Source organism: Diadema antillarum, unplaced genomic scaffold (assembly GCF_040938485.1).
Source record: "Diadema antillarum isolate AM-2024a unplaced genomic scaffold, OU_Dant_1.0 seq00000488_RagTag, whole genome shotgun sequence".
NCBI lineage: Eukaryota > Metazoa > Echinodermata > Echinoidea > Diadematoida > Diadematidae > Diadema > Diadema antillarum.
Genome location: NW_027271450.1, coordinates 287,694 through 309,149, shown reverse-complemented (window position 1 = coordinate 309,149; position 21,456 = coordinate 287,694). Strand labels below are relative to the sequence as shown.

General features: G+C 37.2%; 1 protein-coding gene across 1 annotated transcript; it reads right to left on the bottom strand.

Annotated features, from left to right (window-relative positions):
- Positions 1–4,993: 4,993 nt before the first annotated feature.
- Positions 4,994–19,331, bottom strand: LOC139733715 (methanethiol oxidase-like). Its single transcript, XM_071644527.1, has 10 exons — positions 19,178–19,331; positions 16,194–16,369; positions 11,832–12,020; positions 10,949–11,069; positions 10,211–10,402; positions 9,147–9,328; positions 8,279–8,357; positions 7,716–7,837; positions 6,775–6,959; positions 4,994–5,271 (listed from the first exon to the last, which is right to left on the bottom strand). Exons 1-10 carry the CDS (start codon positions 19,179–19,181, stop codon positions 5,067–5,069), a joined length of 1,455 nt encoding a protein of 484 aa, XP_071500628.1. The 5' UTR covers positions 19,182–19,331; the 3' UTR covers positions 4,994–5,066.
- Positions 19,332–21,456: the final 2,125 nt, after the last annotated feature.

Below are 21,456 nucleotides of genomic sequence, written 5' to 3'. Positions count from 1 at the left end.
ACAATGGCAAGTATTGACAGTATATTTAGAGATTATGTTAATGAATAACTCACAACCTCTCCAGAAACTATATAAAGGTTGACCCCAACGGCAAGTGACCTGAACGTCACGCTACCTGTGGTGTAGTTCTAATAGCATTTGTATACACAGACACGATACAGTAGCAACTGTGCTTCTGCACTATGAATCTGTTTTCATCCGGGACTTTCGGATTTTCTCTTGGTTTTAGTGGTTTTCCCTTTGCCATAGACTTATCATTGCACAAACGATGAAGCATCCGAGATGATCGTTATCATACACTGCGGCGGTTGATTAATCTGAAGTCGAATGAGTACTTTATTGACTAAAAACAAAAACAAAAATAACTCCTTGCTTAATGCAAACCATAATCTAATTATGCACAATTTTAACACTGTGAAATCAACGCTGTGTCAATCATACGGCAATTTTTTTATTATTATCATCACTGTACAAACAACGAGTATAGTTTAGTTGAGTTAACGACGTTGCTCTTCATAAAAAAGGATCCGGTTATACACTCCAGTATGCTATCATTACACTCTATAGATTGATTCCTTGTGACCATTTTATAACCATTTCGTTTCGAATTTTCTTTTACCTGTGTGATATGGCTGTGCGTTGAAATTGACGAGTATGGAAGCTGTTTATAAGGTTACATGTCGTTATTCCGAAGGTTCGTTATTCCGAAGGCTCTTTAGTCCGAAGATTCGTTATTCCGAAGGTTCATTGTTCCGAATTTCATTTTCGGATTAACGAATCTTCGGAATAACGAACCTTCGGAATAACTCCACAAATGTTCGGATTAACGCACCCTTTTTCATTTTCGGATTAACGAACCTATAGGTATAGGGAATTTGTGTGTTTCGGATTAACGACCCTTCGGAATAACGAACCTTCGGAATAGCGAACCTTCGGAATAACGAGCAGCACCCGTTTATAATGAGTACGGTATCACATCATTTGACGTGCACTGCATGCATGAGATGCCGAATAGCTTCATTTTGGGTGTGTGTGTGCGTTTTATGCTGATGTTTTTCCTCTTTCATTCCAATACGTTAGATGGTCAAGTACAAGTATTTACATTTTCAAATACGCACACAAAATAAAGTCAGCTATGTTTACACGCAGCATACACACAAAAAATACCTCATAATCTCGGATTGCATATTCAGAATGTTTCCTTTTATTTATTCATTCTCAGCTCATAAAAAGAACTACCCTTCAGCCATAGTTAGGGCTGATTTTCAAACGGGACCTTGCCGTACATTTAAAATAACACACAAGAGCACATATTCAACATTGAGTCAGTGTCAACAGAGGAAATTACGGTGCAGGTAATCAGGGGATGATCACCTTCCTGATATTATAATACTCATGAAGTAGAAATAAATACAATGTGCATTTTCCATGTATAACAATAACTTATTAACATGTATTTTGTTTATTGATGACCCAAGTGATCACACTGAACCTCTGCACATCGAGTAAATTTATCATCAGTTGTGACTTTAAAAACCATGTTGTTTGATTGACATCCTTCTATGAAATGAGTGGAATCAATGTTGTGAAGTTTAAAAACAAAAAACAAAAGTCAGCCATTTTGTGCTACACCACCCCGTCACACTATAGCGTATGGAAGTCGTAGTTTCACAAATAGCACACACAGACCATTGCAATGGGGAAGAAGGAAATTGCTGTGTAGCCCGCATGGTTTTCTCGAGATATCTTTGTTTGCTTTGGCGTAATTACCGAGATGAAGTAGGGTGGTGACGTGAGCAATATTGCAATTTTCCAATCATAATGCCGAAAGTAAGCTGACATATCAAAACGCCCCAGTAAATTACTTTTGGCGCGCTGAATGTGTAACAATGCATGTTAAGTTTAATACTCCAGCAAGCAGCGGTTACTTGGTATCGTGGAGGAACAGCAATCGCCTGCGATAAGATGCAATTTATCAAACATTGACTTGGAGTAATGGCATCGGCATTCCGTGAGAGCGAAGGTGTTGATACGTTATCGTTTTTATGGGGTTTACACCATCTTTAGAAAAACGCGTCACCATTAATACTGAAAGCTGAACGAAATATGCAACGACTCTTTGGAATTCGAAACTATATGGTCATGAAAGGTCGGTCACAATCTGATGATAATGTGGTGAAAATTATTACCAGTATTATCATTGTTATTATCATCAATGATATTTTCTTCTTAGCCAGGCTATGATGTAAACAAGGAATGGTGGGTTAAGTGAACCTGTCTTAAAGGCAAATCAGATGAACATCGTATTCCCCACAGAACAGTCGAACACGGCCTGTACACTTTGCATTTGACAAGGACACAACATTGATTTGGCACAGTATTCCACGTGATTATTTGAAGTCATCTGTCGTTGAAAACTTGATGAGTTCAAAATATCGTTTAGTTAAAGCTCAGCAACTACAGGACTTAAACATAGACTGTATAGTATATATAGATTGTGCATTGTACGTTGTTGCGGCATTTCTCTATGAACTTACAGTGTCTGTCATACTTTAATACTATACATCGTAGAGATTTTATTTCCTCATCTAAATCTAAATAGAGTACAAATTCTATTTTGTGTTTATTTTCGAATTTATTTCAGCAGGTGGTCCATTTAAGGGCTAGTTTCCCATGGGCTCCTGAAGTAATATTATATACAATAACAAATGTATGACCTGTGGTAAAAGTATATATCAATATACTTATTCACATAAGTTAAACAATACGTACAGAAAAATATGTGTAACGAAAAGAGAAAATGAAAGCAGGATTATCATATACCTTTATGATATAAAGAAATAAATATGATAATATATGGAGAGGAATTAAAGAAAATATATAGATTAGATATAGCAAGAGAGAAAGAGAAAGCAGAGTTAAAGGAGGAAACGAACCTGAGTGAAACTTTTGAGCTATCCCTGGTGCATATTATTACCGAACATAATTATCAAGGAATTCATATTTCTTCAAAGACTATTCGACATTTTGCAATACTTTTAGTTCCATTAAGTTGCGGCGTTATTGATTAGATCAAGGAGCTATAATAGCTCCTTGATTAGATTTATATTGACCATCACAACAACTTGCATTTTATGATATTGAGTCTTTCATCTTACGTTGGCAAGATTACAAACGTAACATCGTTAAAATCACGTCCTCCAAGGTTCATGGTTAAATGCATACTTACAAAAAAAAAACTGATCATACATTGTGTACATTCAGAAACATACAAAGTTGAAATGTTCAACTCAGTTTGATTTCGTTCGATACTAATCCATTCGATTTTCTGATTTAACCACATACGGTGAATTTCCTGTCAACAGCAGGTGACAAGTTTCTGATCCACAAGCTTCTTCAAACGAGCATCTTGCCCTCAAATGGTTTCATATCAACTGTCACAATGATTGTATAAAGAAAGATCAGAAAACAAAAGCCATCACCCATCCCACACTGGCACAACCGTCAATTCTTCATTCAAACTAATTTAGAATGAGTTGTTTTTGGACATAATTGTTTCTATTGATCCTACTTCCTCTGTAGTATGCACAAATGATACCCTCTTAGGGTTACTGAAGAATGACAGGTAATTCAGCATTATGAAATACACGCTGATATATCGGCGACTTGCCGAGTCCAACCAACATTACGTCCTATGCTAACTTGTACAACAAAAGGGCGTATAATATGTTTACTATAGTGCGGGCGTGGAGTTACAGCTAGCGTTTGTGAGCCATTATCAAGCTGTGTAAACTCTTGGGTAATTCCCGGATCACAATGTGTGATTGACCATTTTATAGCGAATAACCTGCTTGTTAATTGATAACGCTAATAAAAGGGGTTTGCTTAAAAACCGGGTTAGGACGCAGTTGCCACTTACTAACTGTGGTTCGACACAACAGCTTCCACAAAAAAGAAAGAAAGAAAGAAAGAAAGAAAGAAACAAACAAACAAACAATTTGTATGATTGGCCCATCTACACATATTCTCGATACGTTTTCACAATGTTGTTGAGTAATCAATGATTAATGAATAGCAAGCAGGAATGATTAACCAACGTGGGTAACTGTCATTGCCAGCTTGAAATTAATTAAAAAGGCAACTTTTATCTCAACAGGTGTCACCATAAAATCACGTTAATCAGAGTTATGAAACGACAACAAGAAAGATAAAACATGCAGAATATCGCTAGAATTATGATTTATATTTATAACTACATTTTGTCGAGAAATTAATCATTTCTAGAAGAAATATAGTAAGAAATAATCAAGGATCGTGGATCGCAGGGCAGTACCAGGTAAGTTGTTTGCACGTTGAACGCAAGGACATTTGTCTTTAGTAGAAAAATATCGAATGCCGAATCAATGTTTGAATGAAGTCAATTACCACAGTGAATTTTGCATCGTGTAATTCTGGGCTACTGATGAAATGGTTCAAGGTGCATTAACTATCTTCCAATGTTGATTTTTCGTATTAAGTGTAGCATACTTTTTCGATCTCTTGCGAAATATCCAGAAAGAGAAGTGATGCAAGGTATGAGAGTCAATGCTGACGATTTCGTTCTCCAAACTTTTACATCATTTACGAGATGAGGGCGCTATACAGTTAATGAGTTCGGTAACAGAGAGAAGGCTCTGAAAAGAAGGCTCTGAACGAATTTAACCCTTGTACCCGTTATTAGTCTGCATTCAATCATGAGATATTTCTTCTCAGCTGCAGAACATGATTCACCGATGAAGAAATTAGCAAAATGTTTGTAAAAAATCTCCAGATAAAAACGTTTCGTTTCCATGTACTCATGTTTTCACCGCAGAATTTTTGACAAAGAACAGAAAATGCGAGCTTCTTGTCACAATCACCTTTTTTAAAAAGAATTCTAACAACAGCTGGCTATATACAATACGATTAAACGCTTATTCTCTTTGTGTAAACCTGAGCTGATAGTTCCTTGTTGTTGTTGTTGCTGCTGCTGCTGCTGTTGTTGTTGTTGTTGTTGTTGTTGTTGTTCTTGTTCTTGTTCTTGTTGTTTATTTCTTAGGGGTGAAAGAGCAAAGTGAGAGGAAGATGTCACTAGTACAGTCTCCACCTGGGTATCTCATCTGCTTAGCTAGTACTGGGCATGCTGGGGCCGTCGAGTCACTGTCAGACGAAAAGTCCACGAGGAAGTTTTGATTGAGAGACAGGCCTCCGTTCTCTGTGTCGACGTCGATCATAACCAGTGTGGAACCATTCCTGTTACAATGACAGAAAGTAGTGTTACCAATCTTACAAGCCTACGTCATAATGGCACATAAAGATTGCTGCATTGTCAATGCCTTGGTTGGAAATATCATCGCAATGACCAAAAATGTCAAAGCCCAACGCAGGCTACACGATCCCGACCGGTCGCATAACTCTAGAGGTAAGCCGCGTCAAGTCGAGCGACTCGACACCGCACACTATGCGATCAGACCACGTATAGGCTTACGCCTTACGAGTGCATATACTGCAGCGTGATTGGCTGAAAGTTCTACAACCGGTCGTGAAAATTCGACTTGTCCAATCTTTACGATTTAAGGCTGGTGACGTCACACTTCCAGGTGCTAGGCCACTGAATCGTGGCAAAGTCGTCTAGTGTGCGGTAGCCAGCAGTCAGCCATAAATCCACTGAGTGACATTTAAAACGACAGACGGTTGTGAATTGTTGCTGAAATGATTTCATGTGACCAACGGCTATGACATTGCTGAAAATATTCATGTGTATTAGCATTCAAAATCTGCGTAGTTCTAAATACGAGACGTAAATTGCTCCGAATCGAACCAAAGCATTCATACAAAGATATACTATTCTTTAACCCTATAAGCCACGTCCGAATGCAAAATGTGACGAAGCATTAAAGGTTATGCAATCTTTCGTCGAACGTACTTGAAATCAGTTATTTGTTTGAAAATTCGTTTGAAAATTCAGTTTCAGAGTTAATATTCTGAAATATCAACCAGACATACACTGTAAAAACATCGGTGTTAGATTTAACACCACGGGTGTTAAATCTAACACCGATCAAACTTCAATAAAGGACCACACCCACAGGTGTTAAAAATGCACTGTGATGGTGTTGAAAAGTGTTCACCTGACACTTCGTGGTGTTAATTTGACACTGTACCTGGTGTTATTTTGACACTGTACTGGTGTTAATTCAAAAATGACACCACATGGTGTTGATTTGATATTTGCTGGTGTTGATATCAATGGTTTAACGACCGTTTAGCTTCAATAAGGGACCACACCAGCTGGTGTTACTTTGGTGTAAATTTATTTTCACATTTTTTCAAAAATCTAGTATTTTGATGTAAAATTCTTGATCGTCTTGTATTAAATTAAAAATCAACAAGAAGTGCAGTTACTAAGAAACTCTTCAAAAAAAAAACAGTTTAAAATTTGGAAATGACACCCGTAGGTGTTAATTTAACACCATAAATGAGCACCGAAAATTTAACACCAGCTCGGTGTTCACTATTAACACCGGACTTTTTGCAGTGTACAATATACAGAGTTTTATATATTCAGTTTGGAAATTCAGTTCCAGAGTTAATATTCTGAAATATTGACCAGATGTACAATATACAGAGTTTCATATTATTTAGTTTGGAAATTCAGTTCCAGAGTTAATATTCTGTAACATTAACCCGATATATCCAGAGTTGATATCCAGAGTAATTATTCTGAAAACATCAAAAAACAAAAATCTGACTCACTTCGTCATTTCTGGATAGATTTCTGCGTCCCACTTGCTGAAGAGAGACATGGTGACGTAGAGACGTTTTCCGTCCAGGCTTAAGGTGATGTTACTTGGTCCACCAGGGATCTTACGACCTTTGACCTCAACTTCCGACCGGCTGATGATTTCGTTAGCTTTGTCACTTGTTCTGGTAAGGTACAGCTGAACATTTGAAAGGTAATAGTTCAGTTATGACGATGATCATGATAATAACTTAACATACCGCGATGTTATCATTATGTCGAATCTTCATTAATGACCTTGCAGGTCTGATATCTAATATTGTCATGATTGTGAACAGATCAGTTCGTACAACCTTTAATGGGGGGTTAAAATACTATGTGGATTTTTTCCCCCAGAAAATAAACGAAAACTTTCCCATCGTATTCAAAGGTAAGAGATTGGGAGACAATGAAATTCTGCAGCGTTGACAGGCTGACGTGTTTGACCATAAACTAAAAAAAACAAAAAACAAAATAGGTTTCCTAGTAGATAGATTAATGATGTCTTTATTTTTTGTTTTGTTTTGATATGCGTATGTTGAGCCTTTATCGTATCTACATGACCATGGTAGTTGACAACTACCAAAAAAAAAACAAAAAAAAAAACGAATGAAATACTGCATTGGCTCATAATATCTAAAATGTAAGCTCAGATCTTGCTGCATTCTAATTCCAGTTTAGCATCCGTGGTCATAAAAAGACACACAGGGTTTTAACTTCATGCTTATGTTAATTTCTGGTTACTATTGAAACAGTGTGTCACGTGATTGAAATAGTATGAGGTCAAGCAGACATCCTCATGTATACACCTATCCCAGCAAACACTTACACTGCTTCCTGGTGCTAACAAGTCAAGTTTGGATTTCCGAGTTAAATTATCGCTGTTTGATACTTCGCTAATCACTGTCTTGCATACCTGACTGACTAGCTGAGGTTTCTGGGTATCGGTTATGTCATACTGCCTCACGTCACCCTGTAGCCAGTTGCAGCAATACAGATATCGATCATTCAGGGAGAGTACCATATCTGTCGTCATAGCTATTGGTAGAGATAGAGAAAACACTGATAAAAATCCGAATCTTCTTAGAAAATGGAAATGAATTAATTCGAATATAATCATATACATATTATTTTCATTTTCACTTTCGCTTGACTGAACTGTGTGCAATATGTCCATTTTTTTTCCTAAGCTATATAATCCATTTCCAGTTGTCCATTTTAAAGTGAGGACCAACGGCATGATTTTTATTTGGAAAATGGCTTTGTTATTAGGTTTGTAGACTACTTGCATGTGTATATGTGTATGTGTGTGTTGCATTGCTTTGTATTTATTATTCATTCTACTTATTAAGTTCTTCCTGAAAACATGATAGACGAACTAAAAATGTATATTATTATATTGCAATTCCAAGTTCTATTTCATTTAAGTACGGCTGCAATACATTGTCCATATCGAACTTCCAAGCACACATTGGATACCTGGTAATGACGTGAGAGCATTCCCCTCCATCTTCTGATGGGGTGTGCTGATTACTTTGGTCGCTTTCCATTTGTTCTCCTGGAGACAAAGATGAAAATTGAAAATCGAGAAAAGGGTCACCTTTATTGTGTTCTGGTGATGTCATTTAACCACGTTCACTGCTCCTATAACAACACTGCCAAAGCATGCTTTTTACGGGAACTGCATTACAAGGGAACTTGACTGCTGATAAGAAATCAAGTGTAGTTATCATTTGAAAGAATAAAAACTGGGGTAACTACCACTCCAACATTAAATTATCATGCCAGTACCACCGCCGCGGCGCGCCGACCAGATTGTAAACCGGTTCTGAGAGGATTAGTTGGCTTAGATAATTGTTTACCATTTGCAGATAAAACACAAACCCAGCTTTAGTGTTTCGAAATAGTTCTAAATTATGAATTAGGGATAGAAGCAACCAATGTAAAGATTTGAATCAGTATAATCAACATTAAGTAGTGGTAAATGTACGAAATGTGAACAATAGTTATAATAGAAATGTTTCTATACTGAACCGTCTACAGTTATGGCTTAGTCAGGAAAGTAGTGATATCTCCGTATATTTTAGGCTTTATTAAGAAATGTTTATATGGTAGGATATCTTGGGTTACAACTGACCTACACATATGCATCAAATGTGATATCTCGAACATTTTTTTTAAATCACTTCTCCCAATGGTAAACAGTACCTTTAATGTTCGGTGTTGTGACATGTGGAATGTGAAACTTTTTTAGAGTGAAAGTTAATGTCAAGAAAAGAGAAGGAGGGAGGGAGAGATGGAGAGAGAGAGAGGGAGGGGGGGGGGGGGGGAGGGAGATAAGACTCACAGTAGTCTTGTAGAAGCGAAAGATGCCATCACCACAAGCAGACGACACGAACCCCTCGTCTCGGTCTGCGTCGTGCAAAAATCTGACAGACATGGGAACAGCGCCACCAAGGCCAAGATCCACCGTCTGAACGACTGTCCGCTTCTCAAAGTCCCACACGTGAAGAGTGTGACTGCTCGTTCCTGGAAACGAATACACGTACTACGCATCTATGTTTTTGCTATTTATTTACTGTAAAATCTGCTTATAGTTGCAACTGTATGTAAAAAGTTTTTGGGCCAATTTTCTCACTGAATATTCGCAAAACGCATCACAAGCATGTCTCTCAAGTACACAATATGAATTAAACTTGTCATGATGTGTGATAAAAGATGGATCGCTAAAATTAAGCGCAGTCTCGTGTTTAATTTCTTTTACTTCCGACTAAAAATCTGGATGTACCCAAACCAATGTCTTCGGTTGTACGAATACACTGTATATGCAGTATTGTATAATTTGTACGGAGGAGTTTGTTTCACAAGGTGATTCATATTAGCTTCTAGTTTGATAACAGAAATATGAGTATCAATTCGTCTTGACTTTTCTATGCTTAATATGTCCTTTGTTTCCTTGATATCACATTTTCTCTTAGGGATGCAGGTTTGTAGGCGTGTATTGTATAGGCGTGTATTGTATAGGTATTTGAGTTTGCGTGAAGAATATGAGGTATAATTCATCAATATTATGAGCTCCCTCGTGGAAACGTAATGAGCTCCTTTGTGGAGACGTATATTATGAGCTAGCTCCCTTGTGGAGACAATTATGAGCTCCCTCGTGGATACGATATGAGCTCCCTTGTGGAGACTTGGTATATCTAATATTCTTGTTTATATCTCTAAGATTTATAATGTTTTGGTATATGTTAGTGTTGTCTGGGGTAAATTATTTGTATAGGACCCCATTTTTCTCTATCTCTTCTTTCTTCCTTTAAAACAACAACAACAACAACAACAGGTTTGTAGGGTCCATCACATCACGGAGCTACCATGGCCTCAGACCTGCTTCGCTGGGTTAAGGTTGCTCACCATAGACAATCGCCTCTGCTAATGTGATATTTCCGTCAAAAATGTCTCGGCGCCCCCACCCGGCCGAGCTGATGAGGACATTGTGAGTCAGAAGCTGGTACCAGAAGTCGTGGCCAAAGACGTTCGCGGCGTCACCGCTGTCCCATCGCTCTTTTACGTCTAAATTCTCGCCATCAAGGACGATGAAACCACCTGTAAAGAAAACAGAGTTTTAAGATATCCTCTCTTTCTTGGAAGAAAAACATCATACAATACATAGCTTTCAAAAAATGCAACCGCTTCGGAATTGGCACTTTTAATAAATGTAATAAAGTGCATCTCTGGGAAAGCTAAAACGTGGTTTCATCTACTGGTCTCTTGGTTGACGGCTTTTCCATCATTCTCTGAATAGAGCGAAGATTGTTTAAGTTTCACTATGAACGATGTCATGTCTACATGCTGCTGCAGAAGGTACTATTTCACATACAGGGTCGCCGAAATTAAACAAGAAAATTAGGACTTTTATTTGTCAATGCAAGGACGTATTTGTATAGATCATCTTTATAATCAATACATACGATCATATGGTATAAAACACATCATGTCATATCGTATATCATGTATTATCATGTATCATAACCACATTACATATCAAATGTCAAATCATATCAAAATCATGTCATATCGCAGGAATCATAATTGCTATATGAAAATCGCATCCATTCTTTTCAAGTTGAGAGCAAAGGTCCACTCATATACCTTTGTTGTCCGTCTCGTCTTTGTCGTACGCACTGACCATGACTTGACCGAATCCCAGACAATGGCTGGTCGTAGGACTGGTCAGACCGGATCTCTCTCGGATCGTGTCGTCTTCAATGACCTTGTTTAGAGCAAGAAGGTAATTCCCCGGATAAAGTTTAGAATCCGTGTGATACTCAGGACTAATCACTTAATAACAGACTTAGTCAGTTTCTTAAACCACGTATATACTCTGAAGTCTGTTATGTATTACCTGCCAATGATTGAAAAATATACATGTATATGATATCTCTCAATCTCTCAATGAGCACTGAAAAGTGGACCTGTGCGCTATACAAGTAGCCACTATTATTATTATTATTATTATCTATCATCTACCTTTGTTTAGCCAGAAAAGTATTAAGAAAGAAAATAATTGCCATACAAATTCAGTTACAGTTTTCACTTTAGCAATAAGGCTGTGTTTGTAACTTCATGTCTCGATTAAAACTTGTATAGACGCACAATTGAAATCAGTGAAAAATGTCAGCTATCGAACAAATTCGTTTCATTCCATGATCGTTGCTAGTAACAACTGTTGCTAGTAACAATAAGTGTTGACACTCAAACCCATCCAACAGTAGTGACTTTGGGCATAAGATCATTTAGATTAGAGACATTTGAGCTACCACTTTTAAAACAAGAACTGTCTGAATTAGAGGCAGCTCAGCTTAGGGTTTTGGAAAATGTGTGACTTTAGTAGTGGATTTATGTATTTGACATTCAGAAAATGGTGGTATGGCCAGATGACAGATAACGCTTTTGGTACCATGTTTGCAAACACACAAGATGCTGGTAGCAGGAAGATACAATCATGAATGTTACCATGGTTACGTAAATTAACCTTTTGGATGACAGGCGACCTGGGGTCGGAGGCTACATTGACCACGTAGACACGAGATGATTTGAGACTGGTAATGACTAACATCTCATGGCTTGCGTTCTCGTCTTCTCCATAGCAACTCATGCAGGTGTTCCAGCCGAGATTAGATATCTCATCTCCCTCATGAGGCATGTTGAGCCGATGAATAACCTGATTGAATGACAAGTCAGAAATATCCAAATCACACACACACACACAAATAGTAAATAAAGGATCGCTACACAGTTTCCTGCTGCTAAGCATTGTGAATTAGACCACAGTGTACCCTGAGCAACGCCAGAGGTTCAGGAATAACAGCGTAACTAGGATACCTACATTAATTTTCATTTTGGAAATAGAGAGAAACAGTATCATTTCTCAGATACAATAATCCGGGTAAACTTTACAAAACTACATACAATATTAATGGACAACCAAAATTTCATCTCGATAGTGAGATGTTATGGAGCAAAAATACTCTTAGCTGTTCCCATATACGTTCGATAGTATGATTCGGTCAGCGCAAACTTGATGCCAACACTTGTGGAGACATGAACTCGGTTTATGAAAGATCACTTCCTCGAGAGCATGAGATAGAGACTCAAAATTAATTTGCTTCGAATCATACAAAATCACTAAACAAATTAACTCTATCAGCGCAGCATGATATCCTTCGCAACTTACCACTGGTCTCAGTTCTTATAGAAAGGAACCTGCTTATTATCAGGTCCTTACGTTATTTTTTTTAATATCAGGGTTGCAACGTGACTTGCATTTTACTGACTTGTTGTCATTCACCAGTTGATATGTTTTATGATCGTGCGGCTCGTTGGTATCATTGAAGGCATGTGTAATGATCCGACAATAGAAGACTTTGAACCAGAATAGATCAAGTTATACGCAGACATAAAAAGTAGTGTGAATTCTTCAGAACAGTCAGTAAAAACAAAAAAAAAACAACGACATCGACAAGAACTACAATAATAATAGAAAAATCTCAATCCTATAGTCACTGTTATGAGGCCCAATTTACATCAATATTCGAAATCATACATGTACTTCGCTCTATTAACGATCCAACAAGCCGACTACTTATTGAACCCTGAGTGCATTCGTGAACTTTCAAGTGGCGCTCAATAACTTTGCCCTTTGACAAACAAGAATAATAGGTCTCAGCTTGTGTGCCCTCTGTGTCTTTTATATACCGCCCACGATATATATACTGCAGCAAACATAAAGTACATGTCATAATCTCTAAAACACTCACATTGGCATTTTCCTTGATGTTGACATAATTTCCTTGACCAACAAAAATTGGGTTAAGCCACGGGTATTGTTATGTGTTTGGCCCATTGGTTTGACCAGTAATATTTCAGTTTCATGTTTTTTGCTGCATGCATTATTTTCTTTTTAAGGGGATGATATGATTTATTCTATAGTATACTAATCATCAACTTATGGTTAAGGCGTATAAACTTAAATGAATTTTGATGACATTGGTTGATTTTGTTAAAAGTACTTTATGAGATCGTGACCCTTCACATAGAACTGAGTGCTCCCCCCCCCCTTAAAAAAGACTATACTTTCTGGCTGTTTAGATTAAACATGAGTGCCTCCGAAGCAAAATTAACAAACTATTCATAAACGAGGGCTATCCAGAGGTACACTGTCCACGTGCTAAAAACTAAGGAGTAAACAAGTCTAAATGACTTTACAGAACAGCTTGTCAGGGACATTGGGCCTATGAAAATATGAGGTGTAAGCCTGTGTAAATTCAGTCTTTAATAATTATTACAAGTTCGTTTCACTTTCACCAACAAGTTTTTGCCGATACATATCGGATGACTACTGAAAGAAGTATGTCTATGTGTTTGATATCTTTTAGAAAGGTGTAGATTGAGTCTTTATGGTTACAAAAGTTCGCCTGAAAATAAAGTGAAACATCTAACACTAAAACAAGAAGATTTGTAAACAGTGAAACGCATTGGACAAGGAAGGAAACACACGTCCGACCCGGAATTATCGGATACTTTTCGGATTCGAATGACGATGCTATTAATTTCCTCTCACTGATAACAGCCATGTCATCATGGGTTTTTGCACACAGTTTGCTTATAGAAGCAAGACTGGGAAGGTTTTCAACTCAACTCAAGTTATCAAGTCCTCCAAAACAAACTTTGAAACGAAAGTGTATATCGCTCATTCATTATACATTCATTTTATTTATTCACCGTACTAAAATCAGCCATCGGTTATTTTCAGCTGGTTCATAATAATTATCGTCATAGAAGAGTGAAAATGAATATTTGAATGCAAAATACAAAATTACAAAACCTAGATAGGACTCAAGTATAAATTACACAAAACTAACACATTACAAGTATTGCAATGTTCAATTACTACATTGATTAAAAACAACTGGTTCAGTCTTAATGTCAATTTTGACCAGAAGTATAGCATTGCCTTACATAACATTTGAGATCAATAATCATAAACTTATTAATACAACCCACCCCCTACCCAACCCCACTTCACAAAAATCAGAGCCTTATATTTGTGATACGCCCAACTAAAAAGGAAGACTATCTGTGACTTAGCAATCCTATCACTCCTTTCAAAAAGCTCAAGGGACTTAAGTAATTGAGTTTGATTTTAAACGCAATAATCAAAAGCAACTTCCTAGAGCCAATAATGGTACACAGGGAATCAACAGAGTAATGTGTATTTTGTTGATTCAGATAGAACGATTAGTTTTCTTAAGGTACTCTTGTTTTCAGTGGCATTGTTTTGCCAGTCATTTAATTTGAATATAATGTATCAAAGTATGGTTGTTTAACGTTTGTATACTATGCATTGCTGTCACCATCTCTGTAGAATGAGGAATGAAACTAAAACGATATGGTATATGTCCAGTGGCTTTAACATTATCATTATGATTCGTTCTATAATCCAATGATCAATTGTTTTTATTGATAATTTAAATAGGGACTACATGCTCTAATAACTGACGCCAAGGATAACATTCACTATGTTTTCGTTTTGTAAATGTCTGTAATAACAATAACGCGGCATATTATAATCAAGTAAGATTTCAGATTTTGCTCTATTTTCAATCCTCTGTACAAAACTTGAATTTTACACAGGGGTCAATAACTTGGTGTGTATGGGAGTGTGTTAACACCCTGACAGTGGTCCTGAATGGTCGGGATTTGAATGCTATATTACATATTCATGAGAAATTCCACTATCACAGCTAGTCTTTTTTCATCCTGACATGTAGTGTATGCAAAAACATTAAAGGGATGGTACAGTATTGGTAGAAGTGAGAACTGGGCTTTTAACTTTTTGCAAGATACCAAGAAAACACTTATGAAATAATAGAGAGCATACCATTTTAAGGGGAATTCAAAGATTATTTGATGAAAATCAGGTTTGGAATGACTGAAACATCCAAAAACAAAGTAAAACAAAGTGATCGTAATAAAACGTAGGTCCCACACTTTATTAGAATCGCTCTTTTTTAGATATCTCAGCCATTTCAAAACCAATTTTTATCAAATATACGTTGAATTCCTCATGGAATTACATGCTCTTTCATATTTTCTAAGATGTTTCTCATTATCTCACTAAAAAATGTTAGAAACCTGAAATTGGGTTTCAACCAACGACCCCTTTAAAACATGTAGTTACTTTTTTCATGTGTATGCATTTTACTCTTAACCATAATTCAGACTAGCATGCAGTGCCCAGGGCAATCCATCATGAATGATTAATAAAGCATGCATGTGCCTTGGAGCAAGAGATCAGGGGCCCGTTGCATAAAACTTACCGTTGAATTTCAATGGTTAACTACCGTCAAAATTAGGCGTCACAGCCAATCAGCATCAAGGATTATAACATTTACCGCTAATTTGAAGACTTACCGCTAGAAAGGAGCGGTAAGTCCAGCGGTAAGGGTTTTATGCAACAGGGCCCAGAAGCTCTGAAAAGGTGGTATTCGTGGTATTCATGTCTGTTGTTCTGGGTCATTGCAAGCACACACACATACACCTAATAGAATTGGTTCCTGTGTAAAGTCTAATTTTCTACAGAGGGTTCAATTTTGACCAGAATCCGGAACTTAACTTCAAAATGAATCATGGATTTAATGAAACTGATTCGTGCTGTTATATTCAAATCACCTCCAACTAAATCGTACACTCTTCAGCTATTCTTACCCATATCAATAACAGTGTTAGCTGATGTATAGTTTCGATTTTTTTTTTTGTAACACCCAGTACATCCATTCGTACATGTTTCGTTTGTCACAGTATTAATATAGAGAATGTTGAACGCTTTGGGTACCTCTCCATAAGACGATGACTGTGGATCCACGTCCACCGTGGCGAGAAAGTCGGGTCTCGGCGAGCTACCCGGTGGACTGTATGAAGAACACGCTACGTAAAGGAGCTGCTCACAACCTCCCTCCTCCATGGCTTCTGTTGGATGGCTGAAAAGACGTCGGAGTTGCTTTGGGTTGGCTGAAAAGTAAACCCAATTTCGACAAATATCTATGAATTAGATCGTGTTTTTTTGTGTGTGTCATCGTATATTTCAATTCTTCTTGTCTTCGAACTTCATAAATTTGCTAATGCGGCAATTGCTCCGGTCTCATTTTCTCCATGGACTTTTCAAAGGTTGTGTAATAGTGTATAAGCGTGGACCTACTACACACATGGACTATGAACGGAGGTCCTTCTTTGATCCGACCAGCATCGCCGCCACCTGATTATGTGCATCTTGATGAATACATTCAGATGTTTGGACAATATAAGGAGATACACTGTATCACTATTTTTTCTCAATAAGTCATAACTGTCGCATGCAGTTTATTCTAGAAACAATTTTATTAATTGTGCACATTTTGTATGTTTAACAATACTTCCGCATCGAAATTAACATTTTTAAGTTGGTGGTTTCTATCATTAACTCACATTTTGGAACCATTTTTAAAGCACTAAAGCTGCATTTTGTTTCATCTGCAAAAATAGGGTCAGCGACCTGTCCTGCATAGGGTAGCTCATAGTCGAGTAGGCCTATGTCTTGTTATCAGCAATTGTTCACACAGATATAAACTTAGATTGAAGACGCTTTATCATAAAGTTCAATATACAGGGCTCCTTGTAGAAACACATACAAATAGCTTAGTGCTGGTCACTGATATTATACAGCAGTAATTGTTATCCTTATTCCTTGTCTATTGCCCAGCTATCGTCCTTCCCCGGCAATTCAGGTGTTTCGTTTGTTGTCTCCTCTTTGTAATACATGTTGTCTAGTGTTTACTACTATGTCCCTTTGTTCCATTGTTGTATAGGCAAGGTTCTTACCTATTATCCCCCTATAAACATTATGCCAACAGCTTGTCGTCGTACGGAGGACAGGACCTGAATAAAAGATAGTTGCTTGTTGTGAGATCAGTAGTGTTTGAATAAGACCAAGCAGAAGCTCCTTGGAGGGTGTGAGTCTGGTGTCTTGTAAGGAAGTCGAGAGCGACTCTATATGTTTCTTCAATGTTGTTTTTTTCCCCCAGCAAACGAAATGATCTGATGTCGGTGTGACTGATTTTCGTTTCCTGTTTTAAAACCTTATGATATCAAATGAATAAAAAGATGGCGAAGAGAAGAAAGATATCAAATTAGAATAGTGCTCTAATCGTCATCAACTAAAAGACTTTTGTTTTGAAAATTTGCCACCAGGAACACAACCGACTAATCCACTGAGAATGCACCGATATCACTACGCATGCATGGATCTTGTATGCTAATGTCATATTGCATAAACAGTTCGAAGACAATCGTCTATATGCTATAATAGCATTAACATGCACTGACGTGAATGTTCCTGCGCATTGTGTGGTCTTTCGTTGTTGTTGCTGTTGTTACTTTATTGTCAGTTTGCAGGTTGAATACTTATTGATTCATGTTTTAACAACAATTTTTTAACTTTCAAGCTTTCTTTCGTATCGTTGTCATTGCTCTGTTTTTTTTTCTCTTGACAGCTACTAATAACTGTGAGGGTTTGACCGATCACGAAGTAAAATTTAGGAAAGTGAAGGGAATGCACAGTGCACACGTTTAACGCAGTGTATAGGTGCAGCCTGTTAACATGTATACTGGTATGTATTCAAGCAACTGCTCTGCGTCTTGTGATGTAACAGCTAACATAGTTTGATAATTATTTTCGTCAACGTGTGTTTGACTTCTGTCGACCATTATAAATAAGTGTCACAATGATGATATCAGTTACATGTATAGAGTTTTACGAGGAACCCCAAAGGACCGAATAACTGCGTTCAGCTTCAACAGCATTTGATCGCTTCGTCAAAGTTGTGGACATTCTAATTGTATGTACTCAAACTAGCCTTTGAGACCCCAAACAAATACAAACATCGGAGTTTTTCCCCGGCTGGGAGAGACTAAAGGTACGTCCCCTATACAAACAATAACAACGCCGAGCATGCGGTTACTACCTGATTGTATGTTTATTGCGCCCGTTGCTCGTGACGTTGACATTCCTATCAACGAATCAATTATAGACGAGCATAACGATGAAAGAGGCAAGGTAATTTTTTTCATACCTCATTTCCTCGTATGGGGAGACGACAATGACCGTTGCATAGTATACAGCGAAATTCACTTCTGTGTTTCCATTTGTACTTGCATGAGTAATGTGGTTTCTGAACGCAAATAAAAGATACCTGAAACCCTCTAATCGATCATTTGGATTATTGACAAATATATTAATACATAAACGTAACAGGACAGAAAATGTTACTGAAACTAATCATCACGCCTTCTGCAAAATATTTTGATGATCTATCACAGTAGACATAATATGCCCTATCATCACTATCTTTACTTTCCAAATTACTTAATCATTTTTGTCATAATGATCAATTATTATTGGCATTTAGTAGGTGGTGATAGCTCAATCAATGATGTTAGTGCATATGTCAGATTATTTTCATACATTCGAGTAAAAATATACCGCGACCGAGCGTATAAAAATAAGCGTATAAAAATAACATAGTTTTCATGCGCATGGTTTGTGCTCTTCATTAATGAATATGAATTCAATACATTTATTTCCATATAGTAAGTAAAAAAGAAGAAGAATAAAATGACATTACAAAATCTCTGTACCAATCGCTGCACAAACCACCATTTCTGTCTTTGAACGAAGTGGTTTTTCAAAGCGAAAAGTCAATAGGCAAGTAAACTTTTCAATACTTTGATTCTCTTCAAAACATACGGCATACTTTCGTTTAAAAGAATACAGAGAGAGCTTACCCATGATGAAAGCGAGGAAATCCTTCGTTGACCGATGTCTTGATGTTAATGATAACTGAGAGGAAGAGAACTTTGAAAGACTGATTAGCTTGTCATGCGTCTACCTGCTGACAGTGGGTGTCCTCTACCTATCTCGTGAACCTTGCGAACAGCCTTCCGCTCACCGCATGAATGATTTTAGAATCCAACTGTCTGCTCGGCCACTATACTGGGGATCGTGTCACACCACACGGAACTAATATTGGAAGTGACATGCAATCTTTCCTTTTGCTTTTGCCTGGTTGGTGCTACCTGCGTATTTCAGTTCAAGAGGGCGAGGACAAAGTCGATATACTATTTTCTCCCCATGTCATTTGTTGTTGTTGTTGTTGTTGTTGTTCATGGCAGGAAGGCTGTGCCCCCCCCCCCCCCACGCTGCCACAAACACAGACATACACACAAACACATAATTACTGCTATTACGAGGAAGTTGTGAACCCTTAGTCTCGCCTATAAAGGTTGGCCTATCGTACCCTCTCCCAATTATCACGTGACCAATATTTTACTCTGTATGCATATGTAAGATAACTTGATCGCTAATGTTGTTTAATCATGACTTTATTCAAATTCAAGGAAGTGTTAGAATTACATATATACAAAAGAACAGGTCCACCGTTTCATTCAAAACGAATGGCAGGTTAAGACACGTACATGGGGTACAACAACAATATTGGAGTTTACATTACCGCAACACGAAATATACATATCATATCACACATAAACTGTCAAATCTTAATCAAGTCAATCAAATATCAATACTATATACTATTTCTGCGTTACAATAACAACAGTGGTGTAATAGTTATCTTCCACAATATCAATACAAAAATCCTCGTTAAAAATGATGAAATGATACAAACATATAATACATAAACCTCATCATCATCATCATCATCATCATCATCATCTCATCACTACTTCACCAACTTGAATCTTTATTTGGCTCTATGCCCCATACCCCCCAACCACCTATTAATAATCAAACCCCATCTTTACAACTATTATCATTATAAACCATTTTCAACATCAAAAAAAAAAAAGACCAGAAAATTCTACATTTTTTTCAATTGGCCCATTCACCCATGATTATTACAGTGTATAACAATAATCTCATCTCAGCTTTTCGAACATATCATTTGACCTCAGATTCCTTCCTTTCCCAACAGAAACAAAACACACAAAAATCTATAAGAATTCCAAACCAGCCGACAAATAAACTTCCAGCTACTATCCCATCTCTCTACCTGCGGCTACCCTCCACCTACCCCCCGCCCCGAAAAAAACCCCACAATACCACATAATTATAAACCATAAACACCTGCGCTTGTATATTATACAAACAATTCTATATCAATTATAATATACCTCAAACAATATTCTGAAATAGTATTGATCCCTTCATCTCAATGTCCCAGGGATGACGTCATAATCCAATAAACCTTTCGATCGCAGTATTAATCAATACGGGATCACAAAACGAACTGCATGAAATGCGTCACGTGTCTGTGAAAGATGAGGGCAAGAAGGATTATGCAATAAAATAACCAAAGTAAAAGGTGTACCATTCCATCGGCAGAAATATCTTCAAAGTACAAACACACACACACACACACGCACACACACACACACACACACACACACACTCAAGTAAATAATATTATGAGAACTCACAAGTGCCCAAATTCAGCGGTATTGATAAAATGCAGCTGTTCTTCTTTGGGCCCCTTCATGCCCTTGGCGACTAATAGAAAGCTTGAGCATGAAAAAAATAATGTAAATAATACAACAACTTAAACATTATACAATGACACCCAAATCTAACGGAACAAAACAAAAAGCTAACAGACATAACAGACATATAAAAGACTTGAAAACGATTTTCCACAACCACATCATCCATGTCTCAATCAAATAAAATTTTGATAAAGTTGCGGAGTTACTCAAACTGGTTTCATTAATAATCCTTTGTTATAGATAGGAAAAAGTGTTGCAAGGGATTGCACCCACATGTATTATCATTGTCAAACACGATGTAAGTGATAGGTAAAAGTTTCATTGCACCTGTAGATGTCGAGATGGCGAGTCAAAAAAAAAAAACAACCAGGAAACATGACTTTTCCTCCTCTCCTGTTATCATTTTATGGATGAATAGAGCAAAATGTAAAAACTAAGCACAATATTGTACACCAAGAAACAGAAAGTGAAACTGTTATTAAGGAAATAACTTTTTTTTTTTAAAA